Source organism: Haliotis asinina, chromosome 7 (assembly GCF_037392515.1).
Source record: "Haliotis asinina isolate JCU_RB_2024 chromosome 7, JCU_Hal_asi_v2, whole genome shotgun sequence".
Lineage (NCBI taxonomy): Eukaryota > Metazoa > Mollusca > Gastropoda > Lepetellida > Haliotidae > Haliotis > Haliotis asinina.
The window spans coordinates 52,451,658-52,469,787 of record NC_090286.1 but is presented as its reverse complement, the minus strand read 5'-3'; the positions used below and the strand labels follow the sequence as shown (position 1 = coordinate 52,469,787).

The 18,130-nt window shown below is 37.2% G+C and overlaps 1 protein-coding gene across 1 annotated transcript in view; it reads left to right on the top strand.

Moving 5' to 3' along the window:
- The window catches only part of LOC137291384 (protein O-linked-mannose beta-1,2-N-acetylglucosaminyltransferase 1-like), a 40,020-nt gene that overhangs the window by 1,497 nt on the left and 20,393 nt on the right, over positions 1–18,130 (top strand). Inside the window, exons 2-3 of the mRNA XM_067822706.1 lie at positions 6,134–6,402; positions 7,011–7,104. Coding sequence (XP_067678807.1) covers positions 6,274–6,402; positions 7,011–7,104 — 223 coding nt within the window. The 5' untranslated portion in view covers positions 6,134–6,273. The remainder of the gene's footprint in view (positions 1–6,133; positions 6,403–7,010; positions 7,105–18,130) is intronic.

Genomic DNA, 18,130 nt, shown 5'->3' with positions numbered 1-18,130 from the left:
GTTTCTTTGAGGTTTTGGTCAGTTAATAGAAATACATACAAGAAGAGATTACGACCATCTGATCCTGCTCCTTACAGTTACAGTATTAAAACATATTTTGTGTGCCATTTTTCATGTTTTTCAAAAAACTGATTTAATTTTCTACATTTAGCCATTTTCAGTGTCATATCAAGACCATACAATTTTTTGTTTGTCCTGTATGTTGAAACATTGTTAAAAATTAACAAGGAGTAGTATATCACGTATATATGTGTCACCTGTGTGAGAAAAACTTAAAATACAAACGTGTTTGAAGATGAATTGTAAGGTTAACTGCAGCATGTTTGTGGTTCTTACGTTCTGTAATATTTCATAATTTTATTGATATTTCATACAAACAGGTTAGTGGACACCTTTTCATTTTATCTGTATCTAAGAACATGTTTCAGGCTATAAAGCCTCCTATTTCACTAATACTTTCTTTCATAAGTGGTTCAATTTCATCACTTCCTATAACTTGATATCCTACCAAAACATCCAATTACCGGGTACAATGTGCTTCAGAAGTAAAAGACCATGGCATCTGGAAGGTTAGACACTAATTTAAATTTTAATTATTATTTACAGTATTAGAAGATGTCAACAACTTAAAGGGCCAGTGCTTTTGGGAGCAGACAATAGCTTAGAATCCAGAGTCTGCTGGGTTCTGCTTACTGTTTTTGCTGTAGACTTATCATTTAGTGTCTAAGATCACTGTTAGTGATGACATTATAGCACATGACTGCTGATGTCACCAAGTTTTGGGGCAGACTTTGGGGAGAGATTTGGACGTGTTGGATCACAGTAACTATCCCATGTAGACGTGTGTAAATGAACACAAAAACACCACTTCAACGCTACATGACCATTCGTCTACTTTACAATTTTGTTTTCAAATTTTCCCAAATGCACTTATCATGCTTTGAATCCCGGATGGGACTCAACCACAAAAAGTACTAGAATTTGTACTTTACTTAGAAAGTGAAATCCCAAATATGACATATGATGCACTTATCATGCTTATTCAGAAGAAACAGCTGGGGTAATACAAGCCTTTTGGTGTGCTCTGCTGACTGTAAAATCAATCATTGTCTAGATGTGCTGTTGAAACTGTGGCTGTGTGGCAACACTTAGATTTCCACATCAGTCTAAGGCTTACAATGTGATTGTTTCACTAACTGTTGTGGAGCCTGTGTGATGACACAAAGTGGATAAATATACGAAATGAAATATCTGAAATTTTCTCAATGAAAGTAAAACTTTTCATGATGTGTATCTAAATGGATAGACTCACAGAACATGAAAAATATGTGCAATATTCAGAATAAATCATGAACATGATGTAAAATGTGATGATGTGTCAGTTCTAGGATGGCCCCCAAGGAAAATCTACACAATGACTGGCATCATCCTAATGAGGCATATATATTGTAATCTAGGCTTTGGTCTCTCACCCCATCTCTCATCCTTTTTTCATGACAAAACTTGGAGAAATATTTTCTTAGAATGTATGGAAATGTGGGAAAATCATTCTTCCAATATCAATGACAGTTTGATATAAATTTAACAGTTGTGAAGTCACTGCCATGCAACTTTGTGTGTTCTAAGTAATGTTTCTGCATCTAAAATGATTAAATGGGCTCAAAAGCCAACTTTGTACCTGTCTGTATGTATGGTGTATGGTAAGCCTCCCAATGTCATCTTCAAACTGTTTCTATTAAACACTTGACAGCAACCAGTTACCTGAAGCAGTGCTTGGGTTGTCGACATCTCTGTATTGTTATGGTTTGACTCATGCATGAATATAAGGTGTGATGTCACACTTAGAAATAATGTCATGCATAACTAGAAAACATTCAGAATCATTTATGTCTTGTAAGTGCTGTAAACACATGAATAAACTGACCGAGTAGTTCCTTTTGAAAAGTACAGTTCCATACATTTAGGCCAGAGAATAAATTGATTTTTTGTAAATAAACATGATAAATGCATGAAGATATAAGAGTAGGATAGACACTTTGATCTCTTTGGACACATCTTGTATCAAAAGAATCATGTTGCATGGTTTACCAAAAATTCAGAATGACTCTTAAAACTGTTCTTGAATCAATAAGTGAAGAACAAGAATGCATGCCAAGCTGATGAAAAATGTAAACTAAACTTGATTTATTTCTTTCGTCATGGAGACATCTAAACAAATATGACAATGCGAACAATATTGTAAAAGTCTTGATGGGATAGACCATTGAGATAGGGAAGGTTGGTGGTTAATTATGGATGTTGGCACAAGGGTTGGGAATAGACGATGTATTCAGTGTACACTTTTCAGTAGTGACCAATGACAGATAAACAGGCCGAACAGCTTTTGCAACATTCCTGGATTTGTTCATGAGTTGTACACCTTCAGTTGCAAACTATTCTCATTTGGTGAGTTTTACATGTTCTCCTCATTCAGCTGCTGACGTTTTGAACCTTCAGTGGCAAAATTTCTATGCAAGTTTGGGTGTGAGTAGGTCAAAATTACATTTGGTCACAGTTACAGATATCAGAACAATTTGTTGATAGAACTTATCATGGAAATTGTTTGCTTTCATCGTGTTCATACAGGAAAAACTAGAATGTTCAGTATGCATTTATGAGTGAGTGAGTGCGTAAGTTTACTTTTATGTCACTTTTAGCAGTATTCCAGCAATATCATGACAGGGGATACAAGAAATAGGCTTCACATATATGGCATTATGCATGTATGGAATGTACTGAATGTGACATTTGTAAGGTGATGTTGAAGCTCTTCATGCAATAATTAATACTATCATTTGACTTGCTTTTTTTAGCAATAGCTATAAGTGTGTTCACCAATCAATCATTGTGTCTGTTATAATATTTTGTACTCCGAATTTGGAATACTAATCACATTGTCATAAAATGTTAATAAAAATTCTAACCCACATATTTTAATAGCTTGTTTTCACAGCATCATACTGGTTGTATTATACAGATATGAGTTGATACTAAGTCAGAATTGGCTGGGTATTTTTGAGGAATTGAAATATGTAATGACTAGATATCAGTTATTATTTGTGTACAAATAACATCTATGAGTACTAGATGAGTAGGGGACTAGTTCAAATCCCAAAGTCAGACACACTGCCGCCAGGACAAAATATATTGTGTTACTTACATGGCACCCTCCATTTTCATGCGTTTCTTACAGATATTTGAAAAAAAGCTGCACACAAAGGCAGTGTCTGCTAGAAACTATTTTTACAGCTCACTGGACTGCATGACTAGTAACTTTCAAATCCGCTGTTCTGAACAAGTATCAGTTTGCCATGTCAATATTCATAACATCCTAACATTGAACAAGTTATCAGTATACAGTTGACAGAATCTCATTATACACACAAACATATTGCATCAGTATATAATGAAGAAACTGTTTTCTAGTATATGTCATTGTATTTAACAGCCAACGATTGGAGAATGAACAGATTTCTATAATGCACAATTTGTATTTTTTAAAGGTTATAGCTAATAAATTAGCCATCATCAATTAGTTGTCATCGAACAGCGACATAAACATGATTTCTATTTATATGTGACAATGATACATTGCATCATTTTCTTCTGCATCAAATTCACAGGCAGTGGCATTTACAAAGCCTGCACAAAAGGTATATAGCTCCCTTCCAACTTTTATGAAAAAAGTTGACTTTCATTGACATTTGAACGACCTCATTCAAAACATTTAGTTCATAATTTGGGGTTTGTATATGCACACCCCTTGACAGCTAAGATATATTTTAAGGAGATTGCATACAAAGTATCAAAATGTCAATAAATTGCTAAATTTGGTAGCATTTTGTAGAAAATGTGCCCCAAATCTAGTTATGTAATAAAAATAGCAAGTCACCACAGCTTGATTGACAAGTGGCACCCCTTGTGGCATTGTCTGCAAAAAGTAATGAGTCAATAAAAGTTCTCTTGAAAGTAAATTGTTTACTTAAATTATTCAGTTTGTAGTTTCTTGTAAAGATATTTCAGTACTTATATGAAATAAAGCAGGAAATCAATTTTCAAGGTAGTATGTAGGATACTTTAATTAACTTCTAGAAAAACAGGAATTTAAGAAAAATATTGATTCATCAGGGAAAAAATATATTTTTACAGTAACAAGATTTTTTATTAAATGAATTTTTATATAGTAAATTCACACTAAATTATGTGTGGATAAACTAGCAAAACAGTGTTCTGAGCATAATTTAGAAGCAGTTCAGAAATTAAGATGTCGCTTTGTGCAGTGTTTGCCATGATGCAGAAAACAGCATACCCAAAGTAAATTTGATAAGGGGAGGTAAGTCTTGCCCAGGCTTACCTCCTGATAAATGCTTGTGTGGCCAAAATGTCAAGGAGTATAATAAGAAGCAAGAAAAAGGGGAATTAATTGCGTAACATAAATACACACTCCTACTGTTAGAGCTGTGATGATATATTGTAGTATTGATAATCGTCTTTCTTCATTGCACAATAAATATATCGACAGGGTTTTTTTTGTATTGTGATACATATCATTGTCCAAAAAAATTGTTAATATTCATTTGACGGATATGTCAAAATTTACACTGTTTCTTGATATGAAAATATAACTAAAGCTAGCGTATCATGATAGGCATCGAATAGAATTGTATCATTCCAAGATATCATGGTAAGTATCATATCATGAATTTTCTGTATCATCACACCTCTACCTACTGTCACATCCCATCGCATACAGTATGTGCACAAACCACAGTATCCAACCTCTTTAAGACATCTTATGCTAAGACAGGCATCAGATCATTCCGTAAACATGTTTTAGGATGGTGTTATGAATGAGTTGTCACATTACATTGACTCACTCTGAGTATCATGTTGGAGTGAACGACCCTGTCATCCATCTCTTTGTAGTTCCCAGGGTGAATGACATGCTCTCCTGATGTATTGTGGTATAATTCTCAATCAACATCATCAACAATCAGAACCAGAACTCTCAGCATGCTCAGTGTTACAAGACTTATTTTGCTAGTCCTGGGTTTCTTCTTTCTTTGTTTTGGATCACACAATGTTCCTATAGCAATGATCATTCTGCTGGTCATGAGCCCATGTTAAAGCATAGGAACTGGGATCACCACAGTACAAAGATTTCTCTCTTTTTCAGGCTACATTGACCAATTGTTCCTTGTTTCAAAATGAAGATTTTTTCAAACGTGTTAAAGGCCGAGTTGTCGTGACAATAGCAGTAATGTGAAAAAACATGAAATACACCTTTCTTTATGTAAGTGAAAAACAGATCTCATCATCAAACCTATATCAGTATCATGTATATTAATAATCGTGACCTGGGTATGTGCTAATTCAGAATGTTTAGCAGTATTTGATGTAACCATGATGTTGAATGTGTCGGACAATTACTGTATGAAATAAACCAGTGAATTCACTATTATCTGGCTTTGGGGTTGATCACCATGGTAGACTGACTTTTAAATAGTAAGAATCATTTAGACAGAACTGGTACATCTTTCTTTGCCTGTCTGGAAATAATAACTACGTCCTTGAAAACCTTGTGCTACCTGGCAAGACATCATTATCAGGAAAAGAAGTTCTTCAACCATGGGCTATGGGACCACAGGTCTCTGTGTAGAGTTGTCTCCCTTAGGTGTGAATGGTGCAACTGTAATTTGAATCTGAAAATAACCAAATAATGATTCTTATTTTGTGAGGAACATGCTAATGGATTCCACTAAGGAACACCATCATTGCTCCAAACTGTCCTATCTAACACTGGCAGATTGTCACATACCTGACATGCTGAAATGCTTCTCAGGCCCATTAAACCCAACAAGCCCACCAACCACGACAACAGAATTGTATCCAGTGTGTTGATTGATTGCTTCCAATCCAGACAGTCAGATCTATTACAGGTCATATTGCTGAACTGGTACAGACTTACATTCATCACCTTCATCACGCAGACAGAGGCTGGATGCAGCATAGCTCTCAAAAGAAACATATTAACAATATGGGTAGGAGTGCACATAAATATTTTTATTATTAATGCACAATAATTATCTTTCAGCCCTTCAAGAACTGCAGTAATGGTCTATTGACACCAGCAATGAATTGTATCGATAGAGGAGACAAGGATCTTTACAGCTGTCACTGAGTGTTACAAGTTGAGGCTGTCGTCAAGAATCCCGTGACTTCAGATTCAGCAAGATGGACAACTGGGTGCCTAACCCTAGGGCCAAACCCTATGTCCCACGTGGTCGCCTCCAGGGAGGCAATGTTTATGGTCAACATATTCGCAGTTATAGCAGCAGGCGATGCATATCCAAAGTATTGCAGGTGAGATTGTGCTTGCTGAGGATTTCTTTACAGAGAGCTTATATGGTGTTTTACAAACTTCTGAAATACCTGGCTAGCTCTCAGTGGTTAAGATCTTTGATTTTCATATTGCCAGTTTTTTGCTTGTTTTTAAATAGTGGTAAACAGAATGATGAATAGATCAGTCGACTTAAGAATTTACTCCAACGTTGTTTGTAGAATAGAATCAGTTGGGGCGACTGTTATGTCATACCATGGTTTGGTGCAGGGGTGCTGTTATAGGCAGTTGAGTGTAATGGTTTCAGGGTGGACTGGTTGAGAGAGGTGCTGTTATAGGAAGTTGACTGTAATGGTTTCAGGGGGGACTGATTGAGAGAGGTGCTGTTGTAAGAAGTTGACGGAAATGTTACACAATGGTTAGTTTCAAGATTTATTGGTTTAGAAAAGTGTTGATGTAGGAAGTTGACTCTATTGTTACACAATGGTTGGTTTCAGTGAACTGGTTTAGAGGGGTGCTGTTACAGGAAGTAGACTGTAATGCTATACAATGGTTGGTTTCAGAGTGAACTGGTTTAGAGGGGTGCTGTTATAGGAAGTAGACTGTAATGCTATACAATGGTTGGTTTCAGGGTGGACTGGTGCTGGTTTTGTTGGTGACAGTGTTCATCAATATCACCTTTATTCTGGACACAAGCAAGAAACTGCAACACAAACCAAGTTCAGGTGAGAGATACAGGCACATCCTGATTCAGATTTAGTAAGCTTGCCACAAGTGGTATAAGCCTTGTTGGTCAGTGAGATATGTACTTAAGGATTAAGAAATCCTTTAAACATTTAGCATGGTAACCTGAAAGTGAACATTAGGCTTGGTTCATTTGAATAAGTGCAAGTCTGTTGCTTGCGAGTGAGTGAGTGAGTGAGTGAGTGAGTGATGCTTATTAGAAGCATCCACATTGCAGATAATCATTTTTTGTATTACTAGAAACATTGATAATTAGTTATATCTTGAGTGGGAAGAATTATCAATGATTATCTATACGAATATTATGTCATCGATATTTTCGTAAATACGCTATTGTGATGACACATAGTGCTAATTTACTGACACAACACACCATTAGTGTTTGCCCTTGAGACAAAAATGAGGAGTCATCATCATGATGATATCACCCTGGTGTCATGAGAGGGATTCAGCGACATATCTTTTAAGTCAAACTGGCAGCTTTTTTGCATCCATGCTTAAAAAATATGACAAGTGGCATCATGACTCCTTGTATCATGAGTGGGCATGTTTTTGGGAGTTAGTTATGCAGGTTTTCTGCATCATGGCAAACACTGCACAAAGCGACATCTCAATTTCTGAACTGCATCTAAATTTTGCTCAGAACACTGTTTTGTTAGTTTATCCATACATAAATATGTCAGTACTCACCAGAGATGTGAACTATGCTGGTTTCATTTAGACATTTTAGCCATTTTTATTGAAATTTATTTTTATGGTAATTATTGATAACTGATCAATATTTAGTCAGTGATTGTCAATCTCTTTGATCTATGTATATCGATTGTGGGCCCCACATTCTTACATCATGTAAATGTTCAGTTACTCTTTCCACCTTAGGCAATCAGTGACATAAAAATATTTTTTGTCCTAACAGCGTTGTGAATTCTTCATGAGAAATGAATAGAGAAATACAATGTAGTATCATTGTTCAGGTGCTAATGGCTTTAGATTTCACCTTGGGAAATCAATAGTAATAAATTTTTCGTGACCAGTCATGCATATTGAACGATTGTCGCAATGACTGGTATTGATTGGGGGAAATTCTCTGAGGTGTGTCCATGGGTGTGACTCTGAAGTTACAGGTAGAAAATGTGATCCAGCATTTCTGCTGCAAATCCAACATCCTCTATTATTTTGCTTTGCATCCTAATTTAATACAGGTACGTCAAATTGTAAGTAATTATGAAAGTAAGGGTGTCATTGTTAGGCTGTTTCTTGGGACGTGACCACACATGTCTGCTCCAGTTATCTCATTAAAGGCACAGTGTCACTCATTTTCAACCATATTTTGGCCTGCTGTATGCTGGGAAATTTTTGAAGTATCCAGGTTTTCAAGGTTAGAAACGCAGCCTCGAAAATATTATATCTATGAATTTGTCTGAACTTCAAATCAACTGTCAATACACTTGATACCACTCTTTCGCCAAACAGACTGTATCGGCGATAGATAGTTGTTAAGAACAGAAAACAATGTTGTCTGAGAAAAAATAGCGTCATATTTGAAATCTGCCGACAAAGTGTTTCATGGATCATTTGTCACAACAAAGGATCAAATGTTTTTCACATTACAATTATTGCTGTCTAGAACCTGTATATCTGTAGTTATAACAGTCAGATGGCACTTATCACTGACTACTAGGAGGTTTGTCTATAGCTCAGTGAGTGTTGTTCTGGTAAGTGATGTTTCTGGCCACTTTCTTCTAGCATTGAAATTAAAATTGTCTAAAATCACTTTGAATGCTCTTCGGGGGAACTCAAACCTCGAAACTTTAGTACCTGGAAAATTTCACGGTATATGGTACATCATATATATTGGGGCATATGCAGTCACTCCATCTTCTTGTTGATGCGCTAAAAGACTTCTTATCCCTTGAGACTTGCCCAAATTCGCTAATTGAAACTTGGGGGCGGACAACTTCCAAACAGATAACATTTGCCATATATGGAATGTAAACAATTGCTTTGTACATCAAAAACTATTGCACATGGTGTTGTCGATGTTGTCCAAAGTGGTATAAATCACAGGTTGTGCATAGGATATTCAAAAAGAGTGCTCTGTAACTCTATGGGGTTTGGCTTTAATTATGTTTGGTGGATTTAGATTGCATTAATTCATTCAAACTTTTAATTTAATATTGTAATCTAAATAGGTAAGAATGTTTTTTAATAAATTATATGGAAGCTTCCCTAATGACTGATAGTAGTATTATGGAGAGGAAGGCATTATTATTTTTGTAGAGAATTGTGGACTGTTGGTCATGCTTGTGATTCTTATTCCACAGGCTAGGGCCTAGATTTTCAAAGCTCTCTTAGCGCTATCATAGTCATAAGTGTCATTCATTAACATTAACTCAGGCTATCTTAGCGGTAAGAGATTTGCGAAAATCTAGGCCCAGGTACATTTCACTGGTCTTTAGTAACGCTTAAACAATACAACCTTACAAATGTTAATAGTGGTGCTAAATTCATTTCACCATATTTAGCACTTTATATTCAAATCAAAGTCAAAACAAACCATGATAGCTCATAAGACCAAGACATTTTTCTGTGCAAATCGTTGCTTTGGGTGTATCCACAGAATATTTCTTGGTAGTTGCTTTTGGAAGATGGGGAATAATAAGCAGTCATTGTAGTTAAAAGACTGAAGCAAGTTCTTTTTCTTTTCTACATTACCAGCATGGATAAAGAAATTGTATGAAACAATGGGATAGTATCAGACTGATTCTACTACTACTTTTGTGTTGAGTCCATTCCAGGATTCAAACCCACACTTTATGAGAAAAGAACCTACCCCAGCACACAAAGTGAGCCGTCTAAACCCACTCAGCAACCTCAGCTTCAATGAAACTGAAAGTGGAAGTGTGACAACTAGTAATCTAATCGTATACTTTGTGTACCTCCATGGGTTGGTTGGTCATCAGCATGATCAAGAGTGCATGTTCAAATCCTAGATGGATTCAACTAGATAAGTTCTAAAATCTGTACTTTGCTGAAAAGTGTAATCCAAAATATGTGATAGATTATCAGTGTTCACAAATAGCGTCAGGCCCTCAGTCAACTCCAGCAGATTTGCCGAGGGTTCGATGGAAGTCTCAGTGAATACAGTGTCCAACTGTATGTTTCACAATGACTTTGACTGACATGTCTGCCGTTCAAAATTTTACGTTTGTTAATAATTTCAATGCAATTATAAGACATGTTAAATCTGAAATGTGTTTGATTTTTGTACAGTGGGTCCTGGGAATTTTCAGTGGATCTGAAATAACGTATGAAATTTTGTAAGACCCAATGGCCAACTTTGACACACCGTTTGTAAATACTGGATTATAGATAGAAAGGTTTAATTTTGATTAATGAACTTATATTTCACTCACTGACAGACACGCGGATAGAGATACCCAAGATATACAAGATTACATGACACTACGTGAAACACATTAAACTTTCATTCACTTGGACTTGGCAGACAAACCTGAACATCAATATCGATTGTTGTCCTTAAGGATTTCTATTCACTCTTAATTAATGTAAGAGTCGTATTTGTGCACTGAAACATGCATTGAAATGCAACAATTATGCTGTACATTGTCATGGTAATTGCTTTAAACATGTCTATTGACACATTCTCTCCTGGAATCAATGTGTCTACTGTAGGAGATGCAGATTTTGTACCTTGTACAAAGGCCTTTATTGATTTCATTATGAGATTTGTTCTCTCATCTTAAGGCAAAAGGCTTTTATAGATGCTTTATCTTGCTAATGAAGTGTACAGTATACCCGCACAAAGGCCTTGATTGATTTCATCATGACATTTGTTCTCTCTTCTTAAGGGAAAAGGCTTTTGTGGATGCTTTATCTTACTAATGAAGAGTACAGTGTCATGACTTGACACGTGGCAGATGTTGTAGGTTGTGTTTGGTGTGCTTGCCCTTGTCATGACACCCGGGCATAGATTTTTAAAGCTCTCTTAACACTAAGATAGTTGTAAGTACCATTCACTGACATACTTACGACTATCTTAGTGCTATGAGAGCTTCGAAAATCTAGGCACAGGTGTCTTCACTTCTTGTGATTGGTTTGCTCATACGGATGTCATTCCAGTGTAATCTCCATTTGTAGATAATTAAATGCGTTGAGAAAGTCACATGTTTTGTCTTCCTTTAGACATTCATGGGCAATACTGATTCCCAGACTTGCTGCCTTGGTTGACACATGTTAATATCCCTTAAGATTACCATGGTAACAATGAACAAGCAGATGGCAGAAAATTTAATGGATGAGCCAACTTTGTTTTTAGCATTAAATCCATTAATTGCCCACATTGGTTTCCATATACATACATAATGATTGAAAAGAAATGAAACAAATTACAGATACAGTTTTGAGCTGATATATAACACTAAAATATATTTTACAATGGACCCTGAAGATCCAGGTTAGAATTGATTAGGATCACATATTCAGGCATGTTGATATGGTTGACACGTCATTGTATCTCACCTATGTAGATCGATGCTCATGCTGTTGATCATTGGATTATATGGTCCAGACTTTATTATTTACAGACCATTATTGTATAGCTTGAATATTACTGAGTGCTGCATTAAATTTAAACAACCAACCAACCAACCAAGTCCAAGGCTCATTTCCTGGTCATAACAATTGGTTAGGTTTAATTGGGTGGTCCAACTATCTGACATGATGTACTGTGTCCAAAGGGCATAGGTTGTTGGGATCAGTGTTATGTGTTGAGTCAGTAGCTGGCAGGATCGATATTTGAATATGCATGATTTTGTGATAAGGCATGAATATATTTGTGTCAGGTACCAATAATCTTTGTTTTATATTGATGAACCCCCTTGATGGAGGGCTGATCGACTGAATCAGAATTTATTACTCATATAGCAAAATCATGGCAGAGTCACCAGAAATAGACTTTACATACTGTACCCAGGGGTTGGGAATGGAGCCATGCCATTTCAGCAAAATCATGGCAGAGTCACCAGAAATAGACTTTACATAGTGTATCCAGGGGTTGGGAATGGAGCCATGCCATGTCAGCAAAATCATGGCAGAGTCACCAGAAATAGACTTTACATACTGTACCCAGGGGTTGGGAATGGAGCCATGCCATTCCAGCAAAATCATGGCAGAGTCACCAGAAATAGACTTTTCATATTGTATTCAGGGGTTGGGAATGGAGCCATGCCATTCCAGCAAAATCATGGCAGGTTGACCAGAAACTGGCTTCACACATTGTACCCAGAGGGTGAGAGTCGAACCCGCATCTTCATTGTGATGAGCAATTGCTTTAACCATTAGACTAGCCCTCCCCAGACAGAGGATACACTGATGTACCAAGGTTGAGAACATTGTTCATAATGATAGGTATCAATGCTGGGAGGATGGTTTGTCATTTTGATGTGTTATACAAATATTTTGTCATTAATAGATTCAATACAGCCCATTTGGTTTGTTCCCGATCCAAGTGTTTTGGTTTGTTCCTGATCCAAGTGTTTTCTTAAAATGTTGGTGAAAGTGGTGTGAAATCCAACTCATTCTGAACTGAGGTTGTTATGTAAGTAACTGGCCAGCTTGTGTATGTTGGTATATGTCAGTAACCTCACAAGCCACGATTCACTTTGGACTGATTCTTCAGCAAAGCTGGCATGACAGTTAGTTTCTATAGTTCAAACTCAGTATTCTTGTTTACACTATTGTCAACAGTATGGACAGGACTCCACAGCCCATCAGAACCAGAAACAAGATTGTTGTAGTAACAGGAGGCCAAGCACTGTGCTGAGTACAGATAGAAACAGCAAGAAAAAAATGCAACTTTTATTTTTGTCAGTGCCATTGCGCACCAGATAGAAAATTTGTGTGCTTTTGTGAAGATAAGTGTTCCCAGACCTTTTCATAATCCAATTAAACTCAAAAATCAAAATAATTATGTCATTCAACATCAGGCAGAAATATAAAAAATTGTAAACGTGAGAGATGGATTCCCTGAACACTGTCATGACTACCAGAATAGACGCACCTCATTTGTCCTAATCTAGCTCAGAAACTATGCTATCATCCTACACAGAATTTCCTGTCATGCACTCTGGTATTCAAAATGGCCTTGTGTTTGTTAAGCTGTGAGATTGAGAGTGCCTCTGATAGATAGTTTATCTGGGTGCAAAAACAGATTTTGAATCATTGTAATTGGTCAGATATATATATTCAATAAATGAATCTTGGTGAGAATTATTTGTATAATTTGAAGTGTCCCACCAGGGCACTGCGAAAATATTTTGTCTTTGCCATTTCAATATCAAGCATTCTGTGGCATGATATTTGAGCATGAACTATGATCACTGAACATGGTGTTGCATGTGTCATTACTAAATGCTTTTTTTGTGATGACTTAGGTATTGGGTGGTTACACTGACAGTCAGGCTAAAAATCAGGATTGGTGCACAGTGAAATACAGTTTGAACTATCACAGGTATGCTTGCTGAGATTTATTTATACTGCTCACTGTCTCAACCACTGGGGGTGTTGGGGTAGCCTAGTGATTAAAACGGTTGTACATCATACTAAAGGCCTAGGTTTGATTCCCTACAAGGGTATGATGTGTGTACCCCATTTCTTGTGTCATCCAATGTGATATTGCTGGAATATTGCTAAAAGCGGCACAAGACCATACATACTCACTCACTCACCCACTTTCAACCTTTGTTTATCTGACACAAGATTAAGAGACATAACTCTCAGCAAAGAATGGCATGTTTATAATAGAACACATGACATAATTATCTGTATGGTTATCAAGATAATCATCTGACATAATACCCAAGATGGTGTTATTGAAAGGTCAAGTGAAGAGCTGATAGCGTGAAGATTGACAGACATTCCAATATCAGCAACACATGTGATACACATTGAGTGGAGAAGGCTATTATTAACCTTCTCCATGTATCTTCTCTTGGTGCTAGCCTGATATTCTGAACATCTGTTGCATGTTCACTCAACAGCTGTTGACAACAGAAGTAGACTTAAGTCTGCAGTCAGGGCTGACCAGTGATGTGGTAGCAGTGAACATCGTCAGTCATCAGCCTACCAGTTTTGTGAATATTCATGCAAGAAACAGTGGGAATACTTTTCAGCTTGAGAGGGCTTATGTTTCAGAGTCCAGACTGGATTAATACTCATATCTTACGTAAGATGTTCAAGAAGAAGGATTATTGATTGGTCAGAAAATTGTCCATATTCATAATTGGATGTATGCATGTAGACTGATAAGCTGACTTTAGTTAATATTCAGTTGTGAATCTTGAAGCTTGGACTTTTTGGTTGTTTGGACTCTCATGTGACATATTACATGCTTTCAGTTGCAAAGGAAGTAATCTGTGGGTCTTTGGTAGAAGTTTCGGATACTTGGATCCCTAACAGAATGGTTATTCTGACAACCGGTTCTTACAGACAAGGCATATGAAATACAGACTTACAGCTGCATAGGAAGTAATCTGCAGGTGTATGGCATACGTTTTGGATGCTTAGAGCCTCAACACAAGGGCTACTCTGAAAACTGGTTCTTGCTGACAAGGCATATGAAATTTTAAAATCTTGACATCCATACACCTCTGATGAACTTTGAGTGTATGGCCAGTGGAGTGCATGAGTTCAGTTCCTGGGTCACGTCAGTTTTCAGATCATATGTTAACAGCTGTGCACAACTGAAACATCAAACAATGGTTACTTTTACCCACTACCTTAGAGATATGTCATGGATGTCTCAAATAGGACACTGCTCAGTTGTGGTTGCTATGGTGGTAGGTCTCATAACTGTGACCTTCAAATTAAAGGGAAGCAACTCCTGTACTGACGGCAACTCGTGGATTGAAGAACTTCAAACAGAATGTATGACTTTTACACCTTGGTTTTACTTTTCCCACTCTTTTAATAACCCTTCTCCTATCCATCCAGTGTGTTGTCAGTGGAAGGTATGAATGATGGATAAAGGGAATTTTAATGAAAGGCTTCATATGTACCATGTTGAAGTCCCAATTGTATTTCATTGATTTTTGATATTACTGTTCTAGCTGTAATGAATAATATTGTATGGCTTCCATGCGACATCTGACTCATGGCCAATAGATCTACACCACAGCAATTCCATAAATACTTGCAGTCATTTCTCTACCAAGCCTGTATTGTCATGAATATTGCAGGTAATTAAAGAACCATGGGGATTTGACTTAGAGTTGATATGATTGATGATGTGATATTATAGATCAGTGGCCAGACATGCATGTTGTTATACACCAATGACTTAAATCATTTCTGTAATATCAGTCTTGGTTTGTCGGTCCAGATTTGACTGTTTTCACCAGTAATTTGGCTGAAATATTGTTGATGGTGGTATGTAGCAACAAAGAAACAAAATAATGGTGTTAGGTGATGGTGAATTGTGAGAATTCTCACTGTCGATATAGCATGGTTTTCAAGCACTATTATAACGCAAGCAAAAGCAGTCATGCACACTCACCATACTCACATGCATACATTCATTTCTCCCACAGTTTCAGGCAAGAATATTTACAAAACATGTTCGTCTACAGAATCAAAATTGATCACTTAGCATCGACTTTGCTAAATAAGTGAAACATTCTGGAATTAAATTACATTACTGCAATCATCTGATGTAAAGGTATTGATTCGTGTATGTTTACATGAGCTTAGCAAACCCAGTGTCCCTAAATAATACTAGAACGTCTTTGTAACTTAGTGGTAACTCCGGCTGAAGATTATGTTAACGTAGTGTAGGTCTAACATTTATTAATCATCCCAAATTGCAGAGTGGCATCTCTGATGAAAACGTCCTCTTTTCAAAGACTGTCCTATACAGCCCAGGACAAATATTAGATCTGGCACAATGGGTGTAATTAGGACCATGTCTTTGAACACGCCAACAATGTTCGTTCTTGCATGATCAATTATCCCTAATTACAGAGAAACAGTGTGTTAGTTTTACAAACAGCTCTGATGGAACTGTCCCTCTTTCTGTGTCAAATGGGATTAAACTCTTCTGTCCAGGAATGGTTCTGGATCTGGCACTATGAAACTGAATCAGTAGTGTGTTATTGTGTATGTTAGGTAGACAATATCTGCTTTGTTTGATATGCACATATTAAATGGTATTGGCAGTCCATCAAAATGGATTTCATAAGGTTTGATGATAAGCTAACTCTAATAAATAACTAATGTGTTTCAGGTATGTTTTCCATCCACTGCGTGGCTTCTATACAGTTGTATTTATCACTTATATTGATAGGTTTACTTGTTAACCACAGAGCTCCTGATGTGATAATGACTAGGTTAGTTCGGTTCACACTTTCTTTAAAGCTACATGTGGTCAATAGCATCAGCGGCCTGTTTTCCACAGTGGTTAATGAAAACAGTCGATAGCCTAAAGACACGTACCGTCTACCTGATGACATATTAAACCACCCATGGCATGTTATGCCTGTATGGTCAGGTAATCAGGGTGAATTGATTAGCAGAGGCTGATGGGGAAATTGTTGTTTGTATTATTGATGGTAATGATTTGAGTGGGGGTGCAGCAGGTACTAGTTGCCATACACATATAAATGGATACCATGGTGTTTGTGTGTGTAGACCAATGTTTACTCTCTGAATATTTATCATTTTTGATAGAAGAAAACAATTCCGTTTGAAATGAAAAGGAGCCACACTGAGTTGGAAGATTCTGACTAACGCATAGTCTTTGAATATATGTAATCTTGATAGAAACAAACCTTTCCTTTCGACTTGAAAAGGAGGTCCAATGAACCTCAAGCAATGAACCTCATCTTGAACCACAGGCAAACTGTAGCGCAAATGGGATTGTGCAGCGTTGAGAAAATGACCAGTCTTCTTATATGCGAGCGAAGCGAACAAAGGTTGGCAACATACTTTCCTTGCTTCGGTTCGGAAAATATTTTTCATGTCAAAATAAAGCATTGTCATCATCAAAGGTACACTCCTATTTCCTCACTGGGTTGTGCTGTCAGATTTCCAACCGCACATTAAATAAGTACTCATGTGAAATATGTTTTATTCAGCATTTAAGTGCAACTCGTGGTACTTAGATCGTTCTTTGCCTCCATTACCCCTGCAAGCTTCCAGTTCAGTGGAGTGAGTTTGGTATCTTTTTTGAACCGAAGCCAACCTTTGCTCACTTGGCTCGGATATAAGAAGACTGGTCATTTTTGTCTACGCTGCATAACCTCATTTGCGCTACAGTTTGCCTTTGGTTGAACCTGTGGAAATTTAGATTTGCTTCACTGTGTACTTTAGTATTGCAGAAAGACCTTAGGCAGAGATGAAAACAGTGTGGTTCAGTTACTGGGAGACAGATAAGTGTGCATGCACTCCTTTACCTGTCCAAACCATGTTAAATGACATAAAATGTGCTACTTGTTGCTGCCCTTCCTGGCCCAAACATTTAAGTTTGTTACCTATCAATAACATGTCCATATTAAAGCATCATCACCTCTCAGTGACAGCTACAAGGTGCCACCCAAACATGTCAATGGTCTCTGCCATGTTAAAGCATCATCACCTCTCAGTGACAGCTACAAGGTGCCACCCAAACATGTCAATGGTCTCTGCCATGTTAAAGCATCATCACCTCTCAGTGACAGCTAGAAGGTGCCACCCAAACATGTCAATGGTCTCTGCCATGTTAAAGCATCATCACCTCTCAGTGACAGCTACAAGGTGCCACCCAAACATGTCAATGGTCTCTGCCATGTTAAAACATCATCACCTCTCAGTGACAGCTACAAGGTGCCACCCAAACATGTCAATGGTCTCTGCCATGTTAAAACATCATCACCTCTCAGTGACAACTACAAGGTGCCACCCAAACATGTCAATGGTCTCTGCCATGTTAAAGCATCATCACCTCTCAGTGAC